General features: G+C 37.3%; 1 protein-coding gene across 1 annotated transcript in view; it reads left to right on the top strand.

Annotated features, from left to right (window-relative positions):
- Positions 1-3,159: 3,159 nt before the first annotated feature.
- PPEF1 (protein phosphatase with EF-hand domain 1) overlaps positions 3,160-27,502 on the top strand; it is an 84,177-nt gene continuing 59,834 nt past the window's right edge. The window contains exons 1-3 of the mRNA XM_037157500.2: positions 3,160-3,242; positions 21,865-21,992; positions 25,417-25,477. Of these exons, the coding sequence (XP_037013395.2) occupies positions 3,200-3,242; positions 21,865-21,992; positions 25,417-25,477 (232 nt within the window). The 5' untranslated portion in view covers positions 3,160-3,199. The remainder of the gene's footprint in view (positions 3,243-21,864; positions 21,993-25,416; positions 25,478-27,502) is intronic.

Raw genomic sequence — 27,502 nt, 5'->3', positions numbered from 1 at the left:
CAGGGCTTAGTTATTAATTTTTTAAAGGACTCTGGCTTAGAAATATTCATTCATTCATTCATTCATTCATTCAGCATTTATCAAAAACTTGCTTTGTTAAAGGCACTGTGTAGGTGCCTGGAGATTCAGTGAGTGTTTAGAAAGAAAGATACCCTGGGAGTTTACAGTCTAGCAGAAATATATTCAAGTACAATGCTTTTTAGTTCCTAGTAAATATTTTACATGGACTTTTTTTGTATAATGAATTAACTGAGGGGTGCCTGAGAACCAGATAGATGCCCTAGGAGAGATATGTTGCTTTACTTCTTTTTCTAGGAAAGGAAAATCGAGACTGAAATATATCACTTTCTATTGTTGAATCTGTGTTTGTTGCCTACTCAATGCCCAACTCATATATTCATAAAAATGGTAAAAAAAATAGCATGAAGTTGGAAATGAAGCCCCAGGAAGATATGGAGAGCAGTGCTTCTCAAACTGAGATACAGGGGGTGCCTACATCAAAGTCCCCTGAAGGTTGCACTTTTTAAAAAGAATTTATTTATTTATTTTTAGAGAGGGGACAGGAGGGAGAAAGAGAGGGAGAGAAACATAGATCAGTTGCCTTTCACACACCCCCAACTGGGGACTTGGCCTACAATCCAGGCCTGTGCCTTGACTGGGAACGGAATCAGCAACCTCCTAGTTCACAAGCCAGCACTCAGTCCACTGAGCCACACCAGCCAGGGCTGAAGGGAGCACTTTAGTTGCAGATTCCCAGGCCCCCGGACTGCTTGAATCCAATATCGGCAGTAAAGCCTGGGAGTGTGCATTTTTAAACAGTCCCTGGTAAGTCTTATGACACTCATGTTGGCAAGCACTAATCTAGGCACTTGGATAGGGTCAGCAGGACTGTATGAACTACTTGAAAGGCTGATGAAGGCCCCAGTAGATGTGTTCCCAAAGGCACTGCAGATAACCTCAGAGAAATTTCTGAATTTGGAGAGAAGACAGGCAATGTGTAAATAGTGCCCCCATTTCAAAAATGAGAAAAGACTAGATGCCAGAAGCCACAGCCTTATAAGCCTGACATGACCTCTGGAAAAGTTTTGTACCAAACAGATGGAGTCATAAAGCATTCCGAGGAAAATAAGATGCTCACTAGGCATCATGTGGGTTTGCTAAAACATTGTCTCTACTAGAGATTGACAAACTTTGCTACATAGTAGAATCCTCTGGGGAGCTCTAAAAAAAATCAAGATGCCTAACTCCACCCAAGGGAACCCAGGTATCAGTGTTTCTGAACCCCCTAGAGATTCTGATTTAATGAGGTACTTGCTGTCTGAACATTGGCAGTTTTAAAAGCTCCCAGGTGATACTAACAGGCAACAAAAGAATCAGGCCTAGCTCTAACTAGAATAGCTGTTCATTAAGGTTATTATTGTTTTAAAATATTTTCATAATTCAAGTATTTTGCTCATTTTAGTTTTCTCCTTCCTACAGTTAAGATTTCAAAGCTTTTAGTGTAGTGCTAATGAAAAACAGACATTCCCCTAGTCAGTTGTTTTCTGACTTTGTTCCTGTCAAGAAATGCTACTATATTAGATCAGGTTGGTTTGGAGCATCAACAAGTAAAGAAAACGTGGGAGCTAAAAAAAATAATAATCCTTTTCTTCCCACCTTCTAGGATCTTCTACATGGGCCAGTAATCAAATTAACAGAGACAGATTAACAGGAGAAAATCAAATTTTAATACATGCACATGAGGAATTCACATAAGCATGGAAATTCCAAAATCAGTGAAGTAAAACTGGGTATATATGTCATTTGGGACAAAGAAGAAAGAGGGGGTGGGGCGTGAGATTTCAAAGGGACTAGGCAATTTACAGGTAGCTGAGGAAGAGGGGAACATACTTTTGCTAGGTAACCCAGAAGCAATGAGAAACAGGGTCAGTCTAGTAAACAAGAGCCTTCCTGTCTAATACTAAGTTGATTATGCTAAGGTTCCCTTCCTGAAGCAGAAGGGTTTTTTTTCTACCTGATCCCTTAGGCAGGAAAGGGGGAGGGTCAAAGGTGCTTTCTAAATCTTTTGTTTCTTAATATCCTGCTTAAAAATTAATGTCCCAAAAGACAACATTTTTGGTTCCCTTCAGAAATATCACCCAAAAAAGCGACAAGGAAAGCAATTTTGTTGAAAACTCCCAGGGAGTGATTAAGATCAGCTCAGCAGTTTCAACTAATTCATCGGAAGTGCTGGTGAGCAAGTGGAGGGTAGACTTGGAAGGGTCTCAAAAACACTGAAGAGAGTCCTGGCCCACGTGGTTCAGTTGGAGCATCGTCCCTAGACTGAAAGGCAAAAAGGTCTCGGGTTTGGTTCCTGGTCAAAGCACATGCCTAGGCTGCAGGTTCAGTCCGGTGGGGGCACATTCGAGAGGCAACCAATTGATGTTTCTCTCCCTCCCTTCTCCTATGTAAACTTAGCAAGCATGTCTCGGGTGAGGGTTAAAGCAAAACAAAACACTGCAAAACACAACACTGAGAGAGCTTGTTTAAAAAGGGCACTTCCACAAATTTTGATACCTTAGTGTAGGTGGAGAGTCTTGAGCCTCCTTTTTATTTTAAATAAGTGCCCCAACCAATCAAAGAACTTACTTTGATTTGAATTTTGGCATTCTTGTTTAAATGTTGTTTTTGTCTCAGAGTCTTCAGTTTGTGGTTTCCAAAGCCCAGATAGAGTTAACGATTTTAAAGTGAAAATCAAAATTGTTAAATACTGCCAGATCCTTTATATCTTGTTCCCTATATTTCAGTTAGAAAATAGTACACTTTTCCATTTCCATTTTCATTTTCATTTTCAATGCTTTGTTTTCTACAGACCTTGATCCGACTGAGACATGAGGAAAGTGTAATTTAAGTGTAGCAGAAAAACAGTCTATAGCCGCTCCATTGCTGCTGCTGTGTTGTGGAAAATAGACCAGGATTAGATGATGCCTGATCACTTTTCACATCACATGATGGCCAGCGGTTGAGAGGAAGCATAAAATGAATCCTACCGATCACTTAGATACCTTGTTGTTAACGGCGCTTCTTTCCCTCCCCTCCCTTTTGTGTATTCCCCATCAGGGTCTGTGACTGAAGTGGCTCAGCCAAGGAGCGGTTCCTCACAGCTATTCGTACCATCTGGGAATACGAAAGTGAAGCTTTTTTACACCATCTAGAAGACATGGGCTGCGGGAGTTCATTTAGAATAAAGAAAACTGCGAAAAGTGAGTGCCAGGAATGTGCCTGTCTTCCTGTTGAAAGGGGAAGAGTGAGCCAATTACCTGTCCCCCTTTCTCATTTACTCACATGGTTGGCTCTGGAGCTGCCTGTCCTGTGTGATTTTGCACAAGGCATCATTGCTTGAACCAGGGTTAAATGTTGGGGTAACATGGGAAAGTACCTTTAGGAAGATGTAGCTTTGAATTTATGATGTGTACCATAAAGTATTATCTAAGAGATATTTTATGTTTGATTTGATTTCAGTTGGAAATGTACCCATATAAAAATGTCAATTTAAAACTCAGTGGCAGGGAACAAGAAAGCCTCTGTAAATTTATATCTGTTTATTCAATGTGCTTATAAATAGATATATTCATGCCTATATAGCATTTAATAACATCATCAAATCTTTATTAGGTTTTATAACTCAGTGATCAGATTATTTTTTATGGCTATTCAACACAGAACTTTATGAGATTTACCTCATGGGTTTAGACTATTCTAGATAGAATTTGGGAAATGCTAGGTCATCTGCTTTCCTAAAAGGGTGTTATTTCCAAATGGATGACATAACATGCCTCCCACCACCCCCATATAATTAGAGGCTTAAATATTTCCTTTATTTTTTATTGAGGTTCTTTCTCATAGCTACTAGAATCTAGCTGAAACTCACTTGAGTGTTTGAGACATAGTCTTCATAAGCAAACTAGAATCAAAACAAACAAGCTGGGACAATTATGTGAATAATTTGCTCTTAAACTCCATTTCTTCATTATCTAGGTATAAATAATCTTCCCAATTTCTACTCCATGTTTTGGTTTTGGAAGTTTGCTCAGGCTTAATGTGGAGACATTAGGATGTAGAGTGTTCCATACTAATTAGTGTGAGGTGTTTTTCTTTTGCTCTCAAATGCTGTGCTGCCCTCTCCTAGTTGAATTGTGCTGATGAGTTATCTAGCTTATGTCTGACAGTAGGGACATGGGGGGTGCACTAACTCTTTCAAATCTGTAAGCGCACCATAAAATAAGTCTTTTAACAGTTTCAAGTGAATTAACTCCATAGTAGTAATTTATTGTAAAAGAGTGAAGAGAGTATCGTTTTATATCTAGGTTTACTCAGAGTTCTTTAGCTAGATTTCTTTAGTTAAAAAAAGGGGGGGCCAAGCTCAAGCTGTGAAAGTAGTTCTCTCTTTTAAAAATACTTTTCAACTTTTAAAATGTTGCATGTAAATGGAAATATCTTGGATTTTGGGCTTGCTTTTTAAAAAATAATTTATTGAGGTGAAATTCTAACATAAAATGAACCATTTCATAAAGAATAATTCAATGGCACTTGGTACACTCATAATGTTGTATAACTACCACTTTTTAAAAAAGATTTTATTTGTTTATTTTTAGAGAGAGGGGAGAGGAGGAAGAAAGAGGGGGAGAGAAACATTGATGTGTGAGAGAACCATCAATTGATTGCCTCTTGCATGTGCCCCAACTGGGAACCAGCCCCACAATCCAGGCATGTGCCCTGCCTTGGAATTGAACTGGTGACCTGATCCTATTTGAGGATTAGAATAGCTGGGTCATATGGTAGCTCAAGGTTTAACACTTGATAACTTTCCAACTGTTTTACCAGGTGACTGCCCTAACAGTGCATGATGGTTTCAATTTTTCCACATCTTTGGCAGTACTTGTTGTTATCTGCCATTTTGATTATATCCATCTTAAAGGGTATGAAGTATTATTTTATTAGGGTTTTCATTTGCATTTCCCCAGTGACTAATGATGTTGAGCATCTTTCCATGTGTTTATTGGCCATTTGTAGATCTTCTTTGGAGAAATGTCTATTCAGATCATTTGTCTATTTTTAATTATTTATTTTTGTTGTAAAAATTCCTTATATATTCCAGTTACTAGTTCCTTATCAAATATATGATTTCCAAATGTTTTCCCCATTCATTGGGTTGTCCTCTTACTTTCTTGATGATGTCCTTTGAAGGACAAAGGTTTTTAATTTTGATAAGTCCAATTCATTTTTTCATTGGTTGCTTGTACTTTTATCTAAGAATTCTTATATCCAAGAATCTACAGTCAAGTCCAAGATTATTGATTCTTGTGTTTTGTTCCAAGAGTTTTATCTTTTACCTCTTACATTTAGGTCTTGATTCATTTTGAATTAATTTTTCTATATGGTTTGAGGTAGGGGGTACAATTGTATTCTTTTCATGTGGATATCTATTTGTCTCAGTGTCATTTGTTGAAAAGACTGTTCTTTCCCTGTTGAATGGTCTTGACACTATTGTCAGAAATCAATTGACCACAAATGTGAGGGCTTATTTCTGGACTCTAAGTAGTATTCCATTGATCTATATGTCTAACCTTATGCTAGTGCCACACTGTCTTAATTGCTGTAGCTCTTCTTGAAAGTTTTGATATTGGAGTGAGTCCTTCAGCTTTCTTTCCTTTTCAAGATTGTTTCGGCTTTCTGGGTCCTACATTTCCATATGAGTTATAGGATCAATTAGTCAATTTCTCAAAAGGAGCCAGCTGGAATTTTGATGGGGGTTGCGTTGAATCTGTAGATCAGTTTGGGGAGATTGCCATCTTAACAGTTAAATCATTTGTTCATGAACATGGGATGTCTTCCCATTTATTTAGGTCTTCTTTAATTTTTTTCAACAATGTTTTGTGGTGTTCAGAGGTGAAGTTTTATACTTATTTTGTCAAATTAGCCCAAGTATTGTATTTTTTTGATGCTATAGTAATGAATAAGTGAAATTATTTTCTTAATTTCATTTTTGGATTGTTCATTGCAAGTGTGTAGAAAATCAATTTTTTGTATATTGATCTTGTCTTCTAAATCTTTGCTGAACTCATGTAATAGCTCTCACAGTTTTTAATGGATTCCTCAGGATTTACTGTTTACAAATCATGTCATCTGCAAATAGAGAGAGTTCTACTTCTTCCTTTCTACTGTATGCCTTTTATTTCATATTCTTGCCTAATTACCCTGGCTGGGATGTTTGTTGCACTGTTGAAAAGAAGTGTGAGAGTAGACATCTTGGTCTTGTTCCTCATCTTGGAGTCGAGGGAAAGCATTCAGTCATTCACCTTTAAATATGATATTAGCTATGGCTCTTTTGTAGATGCTCTCTATCAGGTTGCAGAAGTTCATTCATATTCCTAGTATATTGATTTTTTAATTAAGATATGGAGTTTAGCCTTGGCTGGTGTAGCTCAGTGGACTGAGTGTGGGCCTGCGAACCAGAGGATCGCGGTTCGATTCCCAGTCAGGGCACATACCTGGGTTGCAGGCCAGTTCCCAGCAGGGGACCTAGGAGAGGCAACCATATGTTGATATTCTCTCCCTCTCTCCTTCCCTTCTCCTCTAATAATAAATAAATACAAACTTTAAAAATTTTTAAAAAAAGAAATGGAGTTTAATTTTGTCAAATGCTTTATTTGCATGTATAGTTGGCCCTCTACATCTTGGATCTCATGTCCATTGACTCAACCAACCACGAATCAAAAATATGAGAAAGAAAAATATCCCAGAAAGTTTCAAAAAGCAAAACTTGAATTTGCCATGCACTGAACACTATGCTTAATCCACATGAATGAAGTGATGTGTAGGCATACCATGCTATAGCCTATATGCAAATATAGTTTATATGCAAACACTATGACATTTTATGTAGGGGACTTGAGCATCTGCATATTTTGGCATCTTTAGGGGCTGGAATTAATCCCCTACAGATACCAAGGGACAATTGTATTGAGATGATCATGTAGTTTTTGTCTTTTATTCTCTGAAGTGGTATGCAGTAATTGAATTTTAGATGTTATACCAACTTTGCATTCCTGGGATAAATCCTACTTGATTATGGTATGTAATTTTTTATATGTTGTTAGATTCAGTTTGCTAGTATTTTGCTTAGGATTTGATTTTTATATCTGTATTCATAAGAGATATTGATTTATGTGATGTCTGCTGGTTTTGATATCGGTAATACTGTCTTCAGAAAATGAGTTGGAAAGTTCTCTTGCATTTTTTAGAAGAGTTTATGAAAAATTTGTATTAATTCTCCTTTAAATGTTTGTCAAAATTTGTCAGTGAAGCCATCTGGGCATGGGCTTTTCTTTGTGGGTAGTGTTTTGATGACTTATTCTATAGATCTATTCAGATTTTCTATTTCTTGTCATTTTCTTTAAAAATTGTTTTTAAAAGCAAAAAAAGAAAAGTATCTTTTTCAATGACAGATAACGTACAATATTATATTAGTTTCAAGTGCACAGCATAGTGATAGACATTTGCATAACTCATGAAGTGATCACCCCAAATTCTCCTTGTCATTTTCAATACTTTGTATCCATTTCATCTCAGCTGTCTAATTTATTAGCATATACTTGTTTTGAGTATTCTCTCATAACTCTTTTTAGTCTTGCATTACCTTCTGTTGAATAGTCAATCAACATTTACTATGATTTCATAATAATAAATCTGCTGAATACTGATGCAATTGTGTTTACTTACATTTATCCATAAGACAAACATTTTATCCTTAATTTTTTTTCTCATTGAGAAATATTGTAAAATATAGAAAAGCATTTGGAAATAAATAATACTCCCTCATCATTCTACTATCCAAAGATAAAGATAATGACTGTTATCACTCTGATAATTTCCTTCCAGTTTTTTTTCTTATAGTATAGATATTTATCAGACTAAATATAGTTTTTTTTGTAGCTTTGCTTTTGTTACAAAAACATTTTGTACAAACGTTTCTCAGGTTTTTTAAAAAAAGATTTTATTTATTTTTAGACATGGAAAGGGAAGAAGAGAGTTAGAGAAACATCAGTGTGTGGTTGCCTCCTACATGGCCCCCACTGGGGACCTGGCCTGCAACCCAGGCATGTGCCCCGACTGGGAATCGAACTGGCAACCCTTTGGTTCACAGCCCACACTCATTCCACTGAGCTACACCTGCCAGGGCCTCAGGTTTTTGTAAATGCTTTGTAAATATCACTTTATCCATTACTAAATATTGCATTTAGTGGATAGGCCATAATACACTTAATTATTCCTCTAATATTGGATTTTTTAAATAAATATAAATAGCCCTTTGAATTATTTCTTATAAAGCTTTTTTCTTATTTTGGATTATTCTCATATTCAGGTGATTAGACATAAAATTACTGTATCAAGGGCTATAAATATTTTGAAAACTCTTGATAGAAAGTGATAATTATCTTTTCCTGATTACTAACTACATTCTAGAGAGTGTTAAAAATATTCTACATATATTTTATTTAATCCTTGCAATAAATATAACTACTCAAGTAAAGTGTTATTATTCCTGTTTGTATAGTTGAAAAGGGCCATGCTCAGCAAGGTAAATATTTGTCAAGGTCATATAACTACAAGTGCCAGAGTTAGGATTTGAACCCAGGGAATTCTGACTGCAGTGTTTTTTGCTGTCAACCATTACACCCTTTTTTGGTACCTCCCAATGTAACTTCATTGAATTCACTTATATAAGTATATAAATAGAGTATATAAATAGACCAAAAGAGCAACTGCTTGATCCCAATTAAAATCTGGTTGTTCTAGCTTATAATATGGATCATGGTGATCAGCTAAGCAACAAAGGCCCTATGGGCCCTGGGACATCTAAGAAGACCTCTTTTCTTTATAATCACTACAAATGAGAGTCCTCTTAGTCTTTGATGGGAACTCACTCACTCACTCACTCACTCACTCACTCACTCACTCACTCAGGGAACCTTTTAGTGAGCACTTTCCAGGTTCCAGGAATTGAGGATACAAAAAGAGTAGCTTGTACTCGCATAGTACTTTTATAGTTGGCCAGGCCCTTTAACATACATTTGACCTTTACAACCTGTGAAAAGTTGTTCTCAATTTGTGGAAAAAGAAACTGAGGCTTTGAGAGGCAAAGTGATTTGCCCAAGAATATGTGGCTAGTAAGTGGCAGAGCAAGGGCTGGATATTGCTTCCTGTTTCTCATGGTCTGTCTAGTGTGAAGGATTTTCCCTCCTCCTTAGTAATTCAGCCCCACCACAGTACTCTGCCTCTAGAGTATCATGGCATTTTTTTTAAGATTTTATTTATTTATCTTTAGAGGGGAAGGAAAGGAGAGAGGAAGAGAAACATCAATGTATGGTTGCCTTTCATGCGTCCCCTGCTGGGAATTGGCCTGCAGGGAACTGGCCTGCAACCCTGGTATGTGCCCTGACTGGGAATTGAACCGCGATTGTCTGGTTCGCAAGCCCGTGCTCAATCCACTGAGCTACACCAGCCAGGGCGTATCATGGCATTTTTAAGAAAAAGTAGCCTACATGTAAAACTGAGGCTATCCCCTTCTTGTGGGCTACCTACCATGCAGAGTAGTAGCATTGATGTTGTATTCTTGTTGTTATTTTGCTCTTTTGTGATATGCAACAAGGAAGAGAAAAATAATAGGTATCATTTATTCAGTACCTACAACATCCACTTTTTTTCTATTTCTCACCAAAATTTTTAGAGGAAGATTTGATTAGTCTCCTTTTCTAGATGAAGTCACTGAGACTAAAAGAACTACCCAAAGTCATACTCTGCTTGGTGCCTGAACCTGAATTGGAACCAGCTCTAACAGATTCCAAAGACCATGCTCCCTTGGAAACACTGACCTGACTTGCAAAATTGGAATTCATTCAAAAAACAGAAAATAGCCCTGGCTGGTGTGGCTCAGTGAATTGAGCACTGGCCTGTGAACCAAAGGGTTGCCAGTTTGATTCCCCATCACCACACATGCCTAGGTTGCAGGCCAGGTCCCTGGTGGGAGGTGTGAGAGACAACGACACAGTGATGTTTCACTCCCTCTGTTTCTCCCTCCCTTTCCCTGTCTAAAAAAGTTAAAAAAAAAAGAAAATAAACATTGCAATTTCATTCTCCTGAACTTCACTTTACACTTAACATTTCATATGGATGGGTTTTGAATTAATAATCTATTGCCTTCTTTCCCATGAAGCACTTTGACAACACTCTGATATATTTTCTTCTATTTCTCCCCTTGAGACCACTTAGACATGCATTTATTCATTCTCTCTAAGTGCTGAGGAGCCTACAAAGGCTATCTAGCTTTTCTGGCTTTGAAGTTTGATGTTTTAAACTATGACAAATGGAAATTTTCTCTAATGGAGACTGTTCTTTTAAAAAATATTCTGCTCTGTTGGTTAGAGTGTCATCACAATACACCAAGGTTATAGGTTGATCCCCAGTCAGGCCACATAGGAGAAGCAAGCAATGAAAGCATAAATAAGTGGAACAACAAATGGATATCTGTCTCTCTCTGTCTCATCAGGAAATTTTTAAAAAATGGATGTTATTTTTCATTTAAAAACTTTGAAAATACTGAATAGCCACTACATACTTCTTTAATTCTTAGAATAACATCTAGTTAATTTCATTGTTTTAATATCTAACAATTAAGCCATTCACAATTGCCCCAGAGATCCCCTCCCTCATGCCCAGCCCTGTATCCTCCATCCCTCACTCTTGTCGGGTTCTTTACTGTGCTGTATATTTACATTTGGAACCTTTATGGAAAAATAATGAATGACATTGTTTCCTTTATTGTTGTTTTTCTTCAAAGAATTTTTGGAAAGTTTAGAGAGGCCCTTGCCATTCTTTTTGTTGTTATTTTTGGAGGATTCTCAGGTACAATTGCCATCAAACAGGTTTTTTTTTAATTAATTTATTTTAATTGTTGTTCAAGTACAGTTTTCTGTCTTTTATTCCCATCCCAGCTCACCCTCCCCAGTGCTCCCCACCTCCCTCCCATTTCCACCCCCCTTAGTTGTTGTCCATGTGTCCTTTATACTTGTTCCTGAAAACCCTTCCCCCTTTCCCCTCAAATTCCCTTCTCTCTCCCCTCTGGACCCTGTCAGCCTGCTCTTTATTTCAGTGTCTTTGGTTTTATTTTGCTTGCTTGTTTGTTTTGTTGTTTAGGTTCCTGTTAAAGGTGAGATCATATGGTATTTGTCCTTCACCGCCTGGCTTATTTCACTCAGTATAATGTTTTCCAGTTCCGTCCATGTTGTTGCAAAGAGTAGTAGCTCCTTCTTTCTCTCTGCAGCATAGAATTCCATTGTGTATATGTACCACAATTTTTTGATCCATTCATTTACCGATGGGCCCCTAGGTTGCTTCCAGCACTTGGCTATTGTAAATTGTGCTGCTATGAACATTGAGGTGCATGGGTTCTTTTGGATTGGTGTTTCAGGGTTCTTAGGGTATAATAATCCTAGCAGTGGAATTGCTGGGTCAAAACATAGGCAGGACAGTCTCAGATATTTCACACAGCAACATTTTTACTGACATGTCTCCTAGAGCAAGGGACATAAAGGAAAGAATAAACAAATGGGATATCATCAAAATAAAAAGCTTCTGCATGGCTAAAGAAAACAGTATTAAAATAAAAAGAGAACCAACTGTATGGGAAAACATATTTGCCAATGATACCTCAGACAAAGGTTTAATTTCCAAAATATGCAAAGAACTCACACGACTCCATTCTAAGAAGACAAGCAACCGAATTACGAAGTGGGCAAAGGATTTGAACAGACACTTCTCCAAGGAGGACATACAGAGGATCCAGAGACACATGAAAAGATGCTCAATATCACTAGCTATCAGAGAGATGTAAGTTAAAACCACAGTGAGATACCACTGTACACCGGTCAGAATGGCCATCATAAACAAAGCAACAAACAACAAGTGTTGGAGAGGTTGTGGAGAAAAGGGGACCCTAGTTCACTGTTGGTGGGATTGCAGACTGGTACACTATGGAAAACAGTATGGAATTTTCTGAGAAAACTAAAAACGAATCTGCCTTTTGACCCAGCAATTCCATCAGGCAGTCTTTACTGATGCTGTGGGGTATGGCAGAAATCCCTGTGAGATGAGACCTCCCTCGTTTTCCTCTTGAATGAAATGGGACATCAGATAAGATGTTCTTGAAAGTTCTTGTCACTCAAAGACTGTCAGTATACTCTATAGCTGCAGGTGTGTGTGGGGGGGGCATTCCCTTTTCCCTTTACCTTTTGGGCTCACCCCCAGCTGTTCTTTCAGTAACCTTTTAACATGCTCAAGTGTCTTTCCTCTAATATTTTTTGGAAGGTTGGATATATATATATATACATTTTTTTCCATGTCATTCTGTTTTGTTTTGCCAACTTCTTTCTTACTGAATTTATTGGTGTTACATTGGTTAATATGATTATATAGGTTTGCTCCCAAGTTTTTTAAAAAATTACATGACTACAGAGGAGACAAAAGAATAGTACAATGAACACCCAGATGCCTTTAACCTGGATTCATGAGTTGTTAACATTTTACCATTCTCTCTCTTTCTCTCTTCCCATCCTTTCTCCATCTTCATTTCCCCCTCCATTTGAAAGTAAGTTGTAGACATGATATTGACCTCTATGTACTGCAGCATGAATCTTCTAAAAAGAAGGACGGTCTCTTATATAAGTACAGTACTATATCATACTGGAAAAACTAAAATTGATAGAGTACTATTACTAACATCTAGTTCATATTCAGAATTTCCCAGTTGTTCAAAATCACCTTTTGTAACTTTTTCTTTCCTTTGCCCTCTTTTTCTCTCCCTAGTTACTCTTCTCTCTCCTCTTGTTTAGAGTTTGCTCCTGAAGGGAGCGTTCACACTGCTGTCCCCCTACCTCCTTCTTATCCCTTCCCATGGAAAATGATTTTGACGAGTTCTTAAATGACCTTGAAGTCCAGTGGTACATTTTCACTACTTACTTGCTTGACTTCCTAGCAGTACTTGGCATTCCTGCATGCTCCCCTCTTAAAATACTCAAGGCCCTTGGCTTCAGTAACAACACATTCTCCTAGTTTTCCTTTTATGTCTCTGTTTGAACTGTTTTTGAGAGTTCCACTTTCTGGCAACTTTTAAATGTTGGGGTTCCTCTGGATTCCTCTTGGCCCTCTTATCTTGTTGCTCTACTGCTCTCTTTGGGTGACTTTACTCCCATGGCTTTAATTAAGATCAGCATGCCCAAAGTGCCAAATGATTGTTTTCAGTCCACATTATATACTATAATCCCTGCTTTGTTGGCATCAAATGGAAATCATTTTAAGTATTTTTCTTTGTAAAAGGAGACTACGTTCTTCATTTGAAATTATGAAGCCTCTCAACAGCAGTTTTTAGTTAATTATTCACTTTTTAATGATAATGTATTAGCCTTGAGATTTATATAACATTGATACTAAAACACATTTATTGCCTGCATGAAACAGGCAAACCAAAAACCAGTTTTTTTATTCTTTAGACCAATTAAATGCATCTCCATCTTTTTAAAATTTTTATTTGCTGTGTGGTTAATCCACCTCCGCTTTAGAAATTTCTTGTGTAATGAGCCTCTGAAATGGACTAGTCAAATATCCACTCTAGAATCATGAACCTTTAGAAGGTAGAAAGTACTGCTGAAAGGATATGAAGTCCCACCTCCCCATTTACCAGCTTCAGCCCTCAGTAGATAATTCACAAAGAAGTCAGCTTTATAGTTGGCATCTGTTATTTGTTTGAAAATCCTGTTACAGAGACACATTTAAACTCAGAGTTAGAAAAGACAATACCTCAGCCCCAATTGCCAGTCATTTCCCATAATCAGAACACTTTTCATATTCAGTTATGGCTTTGTGTTACATTATCTTTTTAGCAGCTGCAAAAGACAAAAAAATTAATGCTGATTGTATTTGACTTTGAGTGAATGAATTTGGCAGTATAAATCAGATTTGCAATTAATGATGAAGGAGACATAAAACAGAATTGCAGTCAAGACATTAAAGTTTTTTGTTTCCTAAGTGAGGGTTAAAGGTCATCACTGAATTTTTAAATAGAACATGTTTCTTATAAGAAAATATTTTAATAATTTAAAGCCAGAGTTATATTTTTACATAACTAAATTTCTTACATACTTAAGAATATAATAGTTTTTTAAAAGTTGATATTTTCACAAAAATAATTCTTTTAGGAAATCAGCAGAAATCAATATGGCAGAGGTATCACAGTACCTGTGAACTGTTCGCCTGATTTTACTGACTTAGCCTATTCTTTTGGTATTGTATAGATAAATTTTTTTATTTTCCTGAACTATGATATAGCCAAGGATTACAATTCTTATAGAAACTTCCATAAAATGGCTTTATGTAATCTTTGTGTTGTTTCATTCATTGCCCTATTTAATAAAAGAGGGCTTTAAATGGAGCATTTAAAAATCCTAACCCTGATAAACATACAAGGAATGAGTTAAAATTTGCTGTTTTGCAACCACCATAGGAATCATTGATTTAGGCAAACGTTATCAATGAGTGTTTTGGAGAACAGAATGTATCCACAGTCCCAAAGTGTGTTCCTGCAAATTACTAACTAATTATGAAGAGAAAGAAAATACTTCTACAATATTGAATTTTAGGTAGACACCACCTTAACCAAGTGATCTAAGTTCACATCACCAATAATTAACATTGTGGGCTGACTGATGTAACACACTTGAGAAAGACCTATCACTTATTCCTGCCACAATAATTAACCTGAATCTAATCATGAGGAAATAGCAGACCAGATTCAAATAAAGGGGTATTTTAAATACCTGGACTGTATTCTTAAAAAATATCTGTGTCATTAAAGAGAAAAAATGGCTAAGGATACGTTCTAGAGTAAAGGAGACTGAAGAAGTGATGGATGATGTACGTGTGTGTGTGTGAACGGAGAGAAAGTGTGCGCAAGACAGTGTATATGTGACAAAATCGTAACAATGGTACTATTCTTACCATTTTCGAAGATGTTTGAAAATGTTTCAAAATAAAGAGTTAAAAATATCCTAATCCTGTAATGGCTGCAACCTAGGTTTATGTTCTTCACAGGTACCATTTGTTATCCCTTTCTTGTTTTTGCTGTCTACCAACCTCCTCATTCATTGCAGACTCTGTGTGTCACGTCTTAGCATCATCTTGAGTATCTTCACTGTCCACACATCATCTTGAATATCTTCACTGTACTGTATCTTCACTGTACAAACATGTTGGCATGTCAGTTCCTTGGCCTCCTAAATTCCAGCAGCCCTTCCTTCACTCTAGCTCAGCTGTTCTGGCCCCATGGCCACCTGGATCAGCTCCACCTCAGCAATCTTTATGACTATTATCTCTTTCTCTGATCTCTTGATTTTCATCAAAACTTGTGGGCCTTAGATCTCTCCCATGTATCTCTGTCTTCCCGCCCCATCTTGTTTTCATGTTCTTCCCCATCCATCTTTCCCCATCTTCAGTTGGCTATCATCTGAACCAATTAACAGATCATACACAGTAATCATAGTTTAGGTAACTTAAAGGAGAAGTAGTAATAGGTGAAATGTTTAATGGTCCTAGACCAATTGCTAGCAAAGTTCTGCTATACTTCTTTGATGGGAAAACCAAGGATTTTAGTGACTTGACTTTGATTTTCTACAGGAACAAGTCAGATTTTTTAAATTGCCTTTAGAATTTGTCTTTATTTTTCTTGTCCAGAAGCTTCTGATTTGAGTGCTCACATTTACACGTCTTATTTTTTCCTTGAATGGTTATTTTCAACTTGCTATGTGCAATAATAAGCTGCAGCTGCAGCATTTAAAAAATAGAGGGGTGAATTAGAGTATTTTATAATTGGAAAGGATCTTAGGGATCACAAAATCCCAAGTGTTCATTGTTCACATGAGAAACCCGAGGAGGACCAGAGCAGTAAAGTGACTTGCCTGACGTTACACAGTTGGTACCTGATTGAGTCAGGACCAAAACAGGTCTCCGGATTACAAATTCAGAAACTTATTTTTATCACCCCATGTGGATGGGTTGGCGGGTGGGCTAGTATATGAGTAAATAAATTCCAGCCTTTCTCTGACTAAAAGGCCAGAGGTTTCCAAGAATGGTAAAACTATGATGTCTTTTGTCATTTGGGGAAAGTATATAGTTTTGTTTAAAATGTCTGCCATTGTTTGGATACTGGGCCTCATGCTTTACTCTCATTTACCTCTTATTTAAGAACAATGCTTTCCAAGGACAAGGAGGCTGTGTTGTGCCCTTGTTCTGCAGGGATGTCAGAATTTGTGGATGAGCGAGCCTCATAGGGGTCCTTGCCTTATTTGCTGCCCAACAAACAGGCTTTTCTTGTTGGGCACCCTCACACTTTCAGGTTTTTCCAGTGAAGTTGAAAGTCTCACTGGGACAGTCACACACTTTAGCAGCTGGCGGGTATGGAATTATCTGTAAACAAAACGACAACAATGAAAACTATGGTCCCAGCATCAAACCATATCTTATTCTCATCATGCTTTGAATAGCTGAGGTAATAGATACTTTTTCTCCATGTTTAAAGCCTTTTGTCACTAGACAGTTCATTCTCTTTCCAGTTCATTTGATTTCATTTTAATCAGTTTTATCATACTTGCGCATCTCTCTCTTCCTGACTGGATGTCATACCCCTTAAAGTTATATTAAATATTCGCTCATCCTGGTGCCTCTACAGGAGGCCTCTACCAGCAGAATTTCAAAAAGCAGAGTCTTAAAATGCCTTATCATTCTGAATATAATGTTTCTTGTTTAAAGAACTAACTGTCAAATAAACTCGTATTTAAAAAACAAAAACAAACCGAACATAAGACACTACCAGTCACCATGAGGAGAAACACAAGGCAGAAAGTCTTACCTAAACTATTTCCAGGGACTGTTCCAGACTCAGAGGATACAGCAGCTACTACAATGGACCAAAATCCCAGCCTTTATGGAGATTACATTCTAGTGGAAGGAGACAGACAATAACAAATGAATAAAATATATGCTGTATCAGGTGGTGGTAAGTGCTGTGGAGAGAAAATAAGGAAGGAGATAGGCAATGGGGGAGGGCTGCCATTTTTAAAAAGGGTGGCCAGGAAAGGCCTCACTGAGAAGGCAGCTCTGAGTCAGGACTGTGCTGCCTAAGGCAGTGAGCCCTGCGGGTCCTGGCTGGCATGGCTCTTCTTCCTTCGGGTTCTGGGGTTTTAAGGTGATAGCGTATTTTGTCCACAATAGTTTGGGAAATTTTTAATGAATATCATGTCTAATTAGGAAGTCTTTGGGGATACAAGAAATTGTTAGCCTGAAGAGAAAATTATTATTTATTATTCCTGCCTTACTCTTTAAAAAAAGTATTCTGCCATTTATTGAGTGCCAGATAATATTTCTCATTTCTTACATGCCAGACAATAAGCATTTTATATTAATTGATTAATTAACATGTTACTAATATCTATATTAACACATTGCTATTGTAATATATTATTATGTATTATTAAAACAGTCTTAGAAGAGCCTTTCCCTAGGTGCTGGGTATTTAGCAGTGAACAAAATAAAGTCCCTATTCTCATGTAGCTTAGCTAATATGGGAAGATACAAAATAAGCACAAACATTTGACTATATAGAATGTCAGATGATAAAATGTGCTATGGAGAAAAAGAGATCAGGTAAATAGTATAGGAAACATGTGGTGGGGAGGCATGGGGGGAATATTATTCAATACATGGTCTCATTTTTTATGGCTGATTTCAAATGCCATACTAGTCTGTGTTGCAAAATGGCTATGAGCCCAGGTTCTAGAATTACAGACATCTGGATTTGACTCTACATTCTCCCATTGATAAGCAATGTGACCCCAAATAATTTATTTCTGAATCTCAGTTTCCTTATCTGGAAAATGAGGATAATGACACTTCATAGGATTGTTTGGAGGACTAATCAAGTCAGATCAAATCAAATCATCTATATAAAGCACCAAGCACAATGCCTGTCACCACAAAGCAAACGCTCTGAATTTATCATTTGTTTTGCTTATTGACCCCCTACATGGACATCTAGCTTCTTGCAAAATACCGTGATAACACTCACCACCAGAGAAAATAATTCATTAAAAAATAACAACAACAACAACAACAGTAAAGAAAACAGCTTGGTAATAGAGAAGCCACCTGTGCTAGACACAGAAAATTGTCCAGATAACTTATTAAACCTATGCTGTTGCTTCCTTCTAGAAACAAAAATAGAAGACCTTTTGACACATAAGGCAATAGCGCTTATTTTTGTCTTTTTTTTTCTGCATGGAGTTAGTGTAACAGGGAAGACAAGTCCTGATACGTACACCATGAAGCAGCAGGACCAGAAGCAGATCTAAGTTGTCTAATGCATTTAGACCTGGACAACACAGATATTTTGCTTTATGGATAGGAAGTTAAAGGCTGGAGGCCCAAGCTGATCTACTTTTCCCACCCCCATGGGACTAGCTAGCTCATCAGGCAGGGTTTAGTCAGGAGGTAAAAACCAAGAGTGAGTTGAATAGAGAGAATTGAATGTTATAAACTGTCAACTAGGAATCCAGCTGTTATTAGGTAACTGAAAGGGTCTCTGAAAAAGTGCTCTAAGGTATATGGAGGTAGCAACTGCAGGAAAGTTACCACCTCTAGGGCTGAAAGAACAAAGGGGAAAGATTGGAATTATTAAAATTTAGAAACTTGGAGGAGGGGCCCTGCAGAACTGAAACTCAGACCTTTGAGAAGGTGGGAGGGGACTGCTCAGCTGATGCTGGTGTCTCTGAGGGGCTGCTATGTGGCTGATATTGCAAGTGCTGGGTAAACTGCAAACTGGATCCCATGGCTGCAAACAAAGAGAATCTGCTGTGGGTGGGGGGAGATCACTTGCTAGGCTGTACTAATAGGAACAGGAAGGAGTGTGTCCCCTGTCCCTCCTCCAGCCTTGGCAGCCCCTATTGATAGAGCCAAACATGGAGCAACTGGCAAAGTGGAAATGTGGCCTGTAGAATGAGTCCCAGCCTCCAGCACCAGCAGGCTGACTAGAGTAGAGAAACATGGGGTGAGAGGTGACATGTGATAGCTTAGTAAGCAGCATTCATGCTCAGGTGTAGGGGCTCAAGTACAGGAATGTAAGCCTAAACAGAGATGGTGGATCCCCAAGCTGATTTCAGGGCTGGCTCAGCTTACTGACTTTGGAGTAGAAGAGGAAGTGCAAGAGATAGGGAACTGAGCATGGCTCTCTACCTTCCAAGGCCCAGTACCCATGAATGTACTGTGCGCTTACCAAACAAAATAGCAGCTCTGCCCCTGGGGAGTGGGCTGTGGTCCCCCAAAAGGCAGAGATTGGAGAGGAGACTTACATAGCCTCTTTCCCCTTGTGGGGGAGTAGTAGAAGTAATAGTATAGGTAACGTGTCTGGCTTAGTGCCAGGCACATACCAGGCACTCAATGAATGGTGGCTATTATTTAAGGGAAAGAAAAGGTACAAATAGATTAGGGAATGAAGTAACTGGCCATATATAGTGGAGAGAGCCCACGATTTGGACTTAGATGACCTGGGTCCATACTAGGTAAGTGACATGAACAAGTTCCTTATCTCTCTAAACCAGAAGTTTCCTTATATGTAACATGGAGATGATAATACTTGGGACTTAATGTCTTGTAGTATAGACCTTTAACACATGGTAGCTATTTTGTTCAATGATCCATTATAGAAATAATAATAAGCTTGATTATTTATTGTTGATGTTGCTAATAGTAAATAGAAAAGACTTTAGAGATCATTTATTTCACTCCATCATTTTGCAGACGAAGAAACTGAGGCACAGAAAAAAGTCAGTAGCTCTATGGAGGTTAAGAGCTTGGGCTATGGGGTCAGTGAGACTTTGATTCAGTTCCTTGCTGTCCATTTCCTCTTATTGTCTAAGTGACCTTAAGTTAGTCTGCCTCAGCTTTACAGTGTGGTGAGGACTACAGGAATGAATCTATGGCTTGTCCCTGCACTGGAACACTGTACTTGGTGAACAGCAAACCACTTAGATGAGGGTTGGTTGATCATGACAGTGACTGTCCACAGAGCATATCTTTCAGATGAGCCTGGACTGTCCATAAGGAAATGGTAAGAATACGAGATTTCAGCCATGGTACTACCAATTATTTGCTTTGCAGTATTGAACAGGTTACTTGATTTCTCTCTGTGGTTTTTCCCTATGAAGATTTGGATACTTGACCTTATGTCTGCTTCCTGGGTTTTTTTTTTTTTTTTTGGAAGCTGAACAATGAAATGAGTCTCTGAAACCTGAGAGCCTTGAAGGAGCCCATGAATAAACACCTTCAGATGACTAGTGTCTATGTGGTATGCTAGAGCAGTGCTTTCAACTGAGGATGCTGGGACTGGAGGCTGGATTCCTGTTTTCAAAACTCAAACTGTTTATTATAGTCAACTTTTAATTTTTATGTGCTAACTGGGAAAAATTATACCAGGAATGAAAGGAGCCAGCTGTGTTCATTGCTCTTCACTCTAAAACTTAAGGAAGGCATAAGAGACTGTATTTTAAATCTCATTTTTACCTGATCTCTTTCCTCCAAAACTCTGAAGCTGCAGAATAGTTCAGAACCTACTAGGACAGAGTCAGTGCTCCTGAATAGCCCACAAATAAGACAATACTTATTACTACAGTTACCATTTGTTTATCACGTGCTTTACATCAGGCATTGGGCTAAACTCTGCCTATGGTATCTCATTTTGGATTGATAGTAATTATGAAGAGAGAGTGTGTTCATTCCCATCTGTGACTTATCAATTGAATATCAGGTATAAAAGGTGGAATTAATTATGCTTCTCAATTTATTGTGCATTGCTATCATAAGTCTGTGCAAGACACTGTTAGTTAACTAATTTTCTTATTCCCTTTTATCCATGTACCTGATGCTCATTCATCCCTCCCATAAATAACCATTCTATTGTTTAGTGTGTATCATTTCCTTTGTATATATTCTTATGAAAAGTATATTGTGGTTGTCTGTATTTTAAATTTATATAAAATGGTACCATGTTATATTTCATTCTAACTTTTTAATCTGAAGCACAACTAAGTGAAGCATAACTTTTTAAAGATCCATTCATGTTGCTACAGGTTTATTTAAAATATTACTTCCATTTGTGGCATAATACTCCATAGTATGCACCCACCACAGTTGCACATTTTCCTTCCTAGTGACAGACAGCCAGGCTACATTGGCATCAAAATTCCTACTGCCACAAAGAAGCATTGTATTGTCACATGTCTCCTTTATGGACTGTGTGCAAATTGCTTTGGGTATATGGTGAAGAACAGTATTGTTCCTTCCTAGGGCACACATAGACTTCATATGCTTAAGTAGTGCCATAGGTAAGGACTATTATTCCCATTTTACAGATAAGGGAACTGAGGCTTTGAGAGTTTTAATGACTTACCCAAAGTCACAGACAGTAATTAGCAGAGTTGGGATTCAAATGTAGGTAGTCTTGCTCCTTGCTCCAGAAATTCTACTCTTAATGTCTATGACATCATTCTTCTCTGAATATTTGAGGCTTGTGGACATTTTACAAAAACATGAAGGTAAATCTCATTGTAGTTTTTGTTTGTAGAACTGAGGAATCCAGGTGGACTGATTTTTTTTTTCTGAAACACCTACATCTCCCCATGGCTGCATAGTAACTGTTTTTCTCTTTTATATCTTGTGGGTCTACAGCAATAAAAGCTGCGTTGATCATCCAAAATTGGTACCGGGGTTACAGCGCTCGGCTGAGGACCAGAGAACGTTATGCTCTCACCGTCTTCCAGTCCATTGAATATGCCGATGAACAAGGCCAATTACAGGTCTGTTTTGTAAGCTTGTCTCTCCTTTTGGTAAAATGCTTCTCTTTACCACTTGTTATGGAAAGAATGACAGGTTGGGACCATTTTTTAAGCTAAGGAATGTTGGTGAAAGGCTTTAATAGAAGATAGAGTGACATTGTCTTGGAACTAGCTATTAAGAGAGAGTATGATTTGGGATGAGGATGACATTTTTTCAATTCTGAAATTCACATTTTTAGGAGGGCTACCAGATGTCTAGTTAACTAATAAAAGTGGCCTTTTCTATTTTGGGTTATGTGCCCCAGTAGGAAGTAAATTTGTTACTTTATGAAGAAAAAAACATTGTAAAGAGTTAAAAAATGGAAGAATTTCCTGGGAACAAACCTATGAAAGTTCTAGCAGAAAATATACATGGGTGAGGAAGGCCTTTTTAAAACTTGCAAAAAGTGATATATAATTCAACTTTAATGCTTATTGATAGAAAAAAGTACTTTTTAATAATAAAAAGATCTTAGAAAGATCTCCAATTTAACTGTTAATAAAAAATCAACTTATGGAACAGTTTATCTCATATACATGAAAGAAAATTAACATATAGCAAAAGTCTGGAAAAAGATATACAGTGAAGTATTTCCAGTGATTATTTCTGGACACAAGAGTGGTATTGATGGGTGGGAGTGGATGGGAGAGTAATTCTCATTTTCATGCTGTATTGATTATAGTTTTCAACAATCATACTTATCTGTAAATTTATCACTTAATCTTTAAAAAATAATCAGGACAATTTCAAAAAGAATCAAAGAAATTAATGAATTTATACTTGGCACTTATAAAGGTAATATACTATGATTTAATCAGATTATCCCTTTGCCCTGATTAGGAGCTCACAGTCTGGGCTGTCCCTTTAAGTACTATAGAATATAGTGATGAATATGAAGGTATTCAATTTGAGCTCTCAAATTGATATGCTTTATATGCACACATTCCAGTATTAGTGCATTCTTTAATATTTACTCTTTTTCATAACAGATTTATTGAGATACAATTCAGTTAACGTGAAAAATTTAATGGCCCTTAGTATGTTTCCAAAGTTGTAACCAATTACCAAAATAAATTTTAGAACATTTTCATCACCTCCTCCCCTCAAGAAATCTTGATACTCATTTGCGGTCACGCCCATTCCCTGGCAACCACTAGTCTGTTTTCTGTTTTTATAGATTTGCCTTCCCTGGACATTTCATATAAATAGAATCACACAATATGTGATCCTTTAGTGTCTGACTTCTTTCACTCAGCATAATGTCTTCAATATTCATCCATGTTATAGCATGTATCAGTACTTCACTCCTTTTTATGGCTGGATAATACTCCATTGTATAAATATTGCATATTTTGTTTATTCATTTTTTAGTGGATAGATAATTTGAATTATTTCCATTTCTTTGGCTATTTTAAATAATGCTGCTATGAATATTTGTGTGCAAGTTTCTGCGGTAACATATGTTTTCAGTTCTTTTGGGTGTATACCTACAAGTAGAACTGTGGGCCCATCTGGTAACTCTGTGTTTAACTTTTTGAGTAACTGCTAAATTGTTTTCCAAAGTAGCAGTACTATTTTACATTTCTGCTAGTGGTGTATGAGTGGTCCAGCTTTGCCACATCTTTGACAATACTTGTTCTTTTAGTCTTTTTGATTATAGCCATCTTAGTGTGGGCGAAGTAGTATTTCATTGTGGTTTCTATTAACTCTTGTTGTTTGTTTGTTTGTTTGTTTGTTTATTATTTATTTATTTATTACTGTTGACACTATTACACATGTCCCCCATTTCCCACCTTTGCCCACCTCCACCCAGCACCCAACCCCCGCCCCAGCCTTCATCACACTATTGTATCATGTCCCTGGACTATGCGTATAGGTTCTTTGCCTAATCCCTTCACCTTTCTTTATCTAGTCCCCTCCACCTCCCTCCTCTCTGAGATCTGTCAGTCTGTTCCATGTAGCCATGCTTCTGGTTCTATTTTTTGGTCAGTTTATTTTGTTCATTAGATTCCACATATAAGTGACATCATATGGTATTTGCCTTTTTCTCACTGGCTTATATTACTCCACATAATATGCACCAGTTCCATGCATGCTGTTGCAAAGGGTAAGAGTTCCTTCTTTTTCACAGCTGCATAGTATTCCCTTGTGTAAATGTACCACAGCTTTTTCATCCACTCATCTACTGATGGGCATTTGGGCTGTTTCCAGATCTTGGCTGTTGTAAATAATGCTGCAATGAACATAGGGGTGCACATATTCTTTCTGACTGGTATTTCAGGATTCTTAGAATATGTTCCCAGAAGTGGAATCACTGGGTCAAAAGGCAGTTCCACTTTTAATTTTTTGAGGAAACCCCATACTGTTTTCCACAGTGGCTACTTCAGTCTGCATTCCCACCAAGAGTGCACTAGGGTTCCCTTTTCTCCACATCCTCACCAGCACTTGTTGTTTGTTGTTTATTAACTCTTAGTTGACAAACCCATCGATAGTATTAAAATTATAATTTTTATATTTGTATGGAAAGTCACTCTTCCCTCAACTCCTAGACCTATTCCCAGGTTGACCATTTAATTCTTTCACTTTCAAAAAACTGAGTTAGATTTCATTCAGTGTTAATTTTTTTAATACTTTCTCTGAGCCACAATCTATTGATGTACAATAAGATTCCTTAGTCTTCACTCTTTATAGGAGGCAGGGCTTGGAGAAGTTATTTATGCTGTATAAATGCAAGTCTTTGCAGATAATTGGTAGGCATAGAAGCAGCAACTAGCTGATGATTGGAATGCTGGTGGATTTCCATCTTTTCCTCCCTCCCTCCTTCCTTATTTCATTTCCCAAATATATTTGACATTTGAGAGTATTCCTTAACTCTTCATCTCACTACCAAAAGGAAAAGAAGAGATCATAATGAACAATATCTAGTAGCCATCTTAGGTTGGTTTCTTAGAAGTAGAATCTGAGACAGGGATTCTCAGGAAAAACCTTTAAGGAACTGAGGAAATCAAGATTAGACAGGGGATGAAAGTAGGCAAAAATATGTTTTCTGGAGAAACTTGACTTTAGCCTGGTCCCATTGGGAGCTCTGAAGTGTGAAATGCATCACAGTTTATTCCACCCAGTGGCAAGGGAGGGGGGTGTGGGACGGGGGGTGGGCCTGGGTTGTAATACCCTTGTTTCAGAGAGTCATTTTCTATGGGCACTCCCCCAAGAGGGTGAATATATGGTATCCTATGGGAAAGTGCCACCCATCTGCCAAGGGCAGTCCTTGGGAGGAGGGAGGCAGGCAGCTGGGGGGATGAGTGCCCCAAAAGAGTAAGGGGTCTTGCATGGAATACCAACAGCATTTGCCACAGTAGCTGTTTAGGGTTCATTAATTGATTAATGTGTTTTTATTTTGTCCAGTTATCGAATTTCTTTTCCTTCATGTTGGAAAACTATGCAGGTATAAAAGAGAAAGATCCAGGTAAGTAAAAATTTAGTCTTTTGGAAAGCAATCATTAAATATTAAATTGTCCTCATTGAGGGATGTAAACTCTGAAGATAGGAGAACATTAAACATTTTAAAAGATGCCCACCAGCCTTGTTTATGTGCCACCAAACAACTGGGGAAATCAGCTCAGCTGGCTTTTTTCTTCTCTGATGGGTGCCAACTAAATTGACCATTTAATTCTTTCACTTTCAAAAAACTGAGTTAGATTTCATTCAGTGTTAATTTTTTTAATACTTTCTCTGAGCCACAATCTATTGATGTACAATAGTAGCTTAGTAAGGAGGATCTTATTCTTTATCCATGAAACTTTTGTGCTGAGGGATCAAAATATCTTGAATGTTTTATGGAACAGGTCAGGGGAAAGTGGTGGATTAAACACAGTTAGCCCTATCATATCTCTGTTTTCTGCATAGATATCTATCTGTCTATTTATCATTTATTTAGTCATTCTAAAATGGCTAAATGAATAATTTCAGAGATAGGCAACACAGGTGTGGTTCAAAAATGATTTTAACAAGGCATGTATTTATTCTGCAAATTAAGATCTGCCTGTTATCTTCAAGGTAGATGCTAGAATTTAAAACCTTTTCCCTTAATTTGGGGCCACAATTTTTTACTCTAATTAAAAATGTTTATGGCATCTTCCCTGGCCAAGCACCTCAGTTGGTTAGAGTATTGTTATGGCACACCAAGATTGCAGGTTTGATCCCCAGTCAGGGCACATAAAAGAGTAAATTGATGAATGTGTAAGTAACTGTAACAACAAAACTGATTTTTCTTTCTTTCTAAAAAATCAACTAAAAAACTGATCAATATTAAAAATAAAGTGTTTAAGGCACCTCAGAGCATATTTTAAATAATCTAATGACCACCCTTTGAAGTGGCAACAGAATGGTGGTTTCATGGCATGCTTTTAGTTAAGTTCATGTGTTTGAAACTAATTAAAGCATTTAATGATCCAGGAAAGCATTATGAACGGTGGAATAGCCAAACCTGAAGAGTGGGGAGTGGGTGGAAATAGGTGTTTTGCCATATTCTTTCATTTAGATAATTGCAATCTGAAGAGAGTTGTTTGTGCTTCATGTTCTTTGGCAAAAATATTTCTGAGAGGAAATATAATCATGATGAAATGAAGTAGCATTCTTTCTGCTAATAAGTTAATATTTCAATCTGGCCTGTGCATCAAAATTGCTCATGGAGATTCATAGCTGCAGGTGGCTGAGTTCCAGCCCAGAGATTTACTCAGTCTCAGGGGTTTTTTTTTTTTTGGTTTTTGTTTTTTTCTTTTTTTTAAATCTACATTTAGAAAATTCTGCAGGTGATTTAAAAATATATTTAAAATTTTATCAAAGGAGAGGACAGTGGCTTAATCTTCTTATGTAAACTTTACAGAAACTGTACATTACAGAAAAGTATACAAATAATAAGTATACCAATAGATTTTCTCAAAGTAAACATACCCTTGTAACCTGCACCCAAAACAAAAAATAAAACATTATCACACAACCCATGGACACGGACAACAATATGGAGGTTGGCTTGGGGTGGAGAGAGGGTGGAGCTAGGTGGAGGTGAGAAAAGGGAGAAAAAGCGGGAACAACTATAACAGCAGAAACAATAAAAATAAAACTAAAAAACAACAACCAGAATACACATACACGCACAAAGAAATAGAACATTATCTAAAACACAGAAACGCCCCCCCATTCTATCACTACCTACCTGCGCCATCACTATTTTTCTGACTTCTACATCCCAGATTAATTTTGCTTGTTTTTGAACTTCTCTAAATAAATGAAAGCATAGAGCTTTGAGTTTGGCTTCTTTTACACCACATTGTATTTGTGAGAGTCATCTATGTTGTAGCAATTTGTTCATTCTTATTGCTGAATAATATTTCATTCTATGGATGTACCAAAATGTATCCATTCTACTGTTTATGGACTTCTGAGTTGTTTTCAGTTTTGGTAATTTAAATGGTACTGCTGTACATATTCT

Source organism: Artibeus jamaicensis, unplaced genomic scaffold (assembly GCF_021234435.1).
Source record: "Artibeus jamaicensis isolate MK-2021 breed Jamaican fruit bat unplaced genomic scaffold, CSHL_Jam_final scaffold_1283, whole genome shotgun sequence".
NCBI lineage: Eukaryota > Metazoa > Chordata > Mammalia > Chiroptera > Phyllostomidae > Artibeus > Artibeus jamaicensis.
The sequence above is the reverse complement of the archived record's forward strand: the minus strand, read 5'-3'. Positions and strand labels throughout refer to the sequence as shown.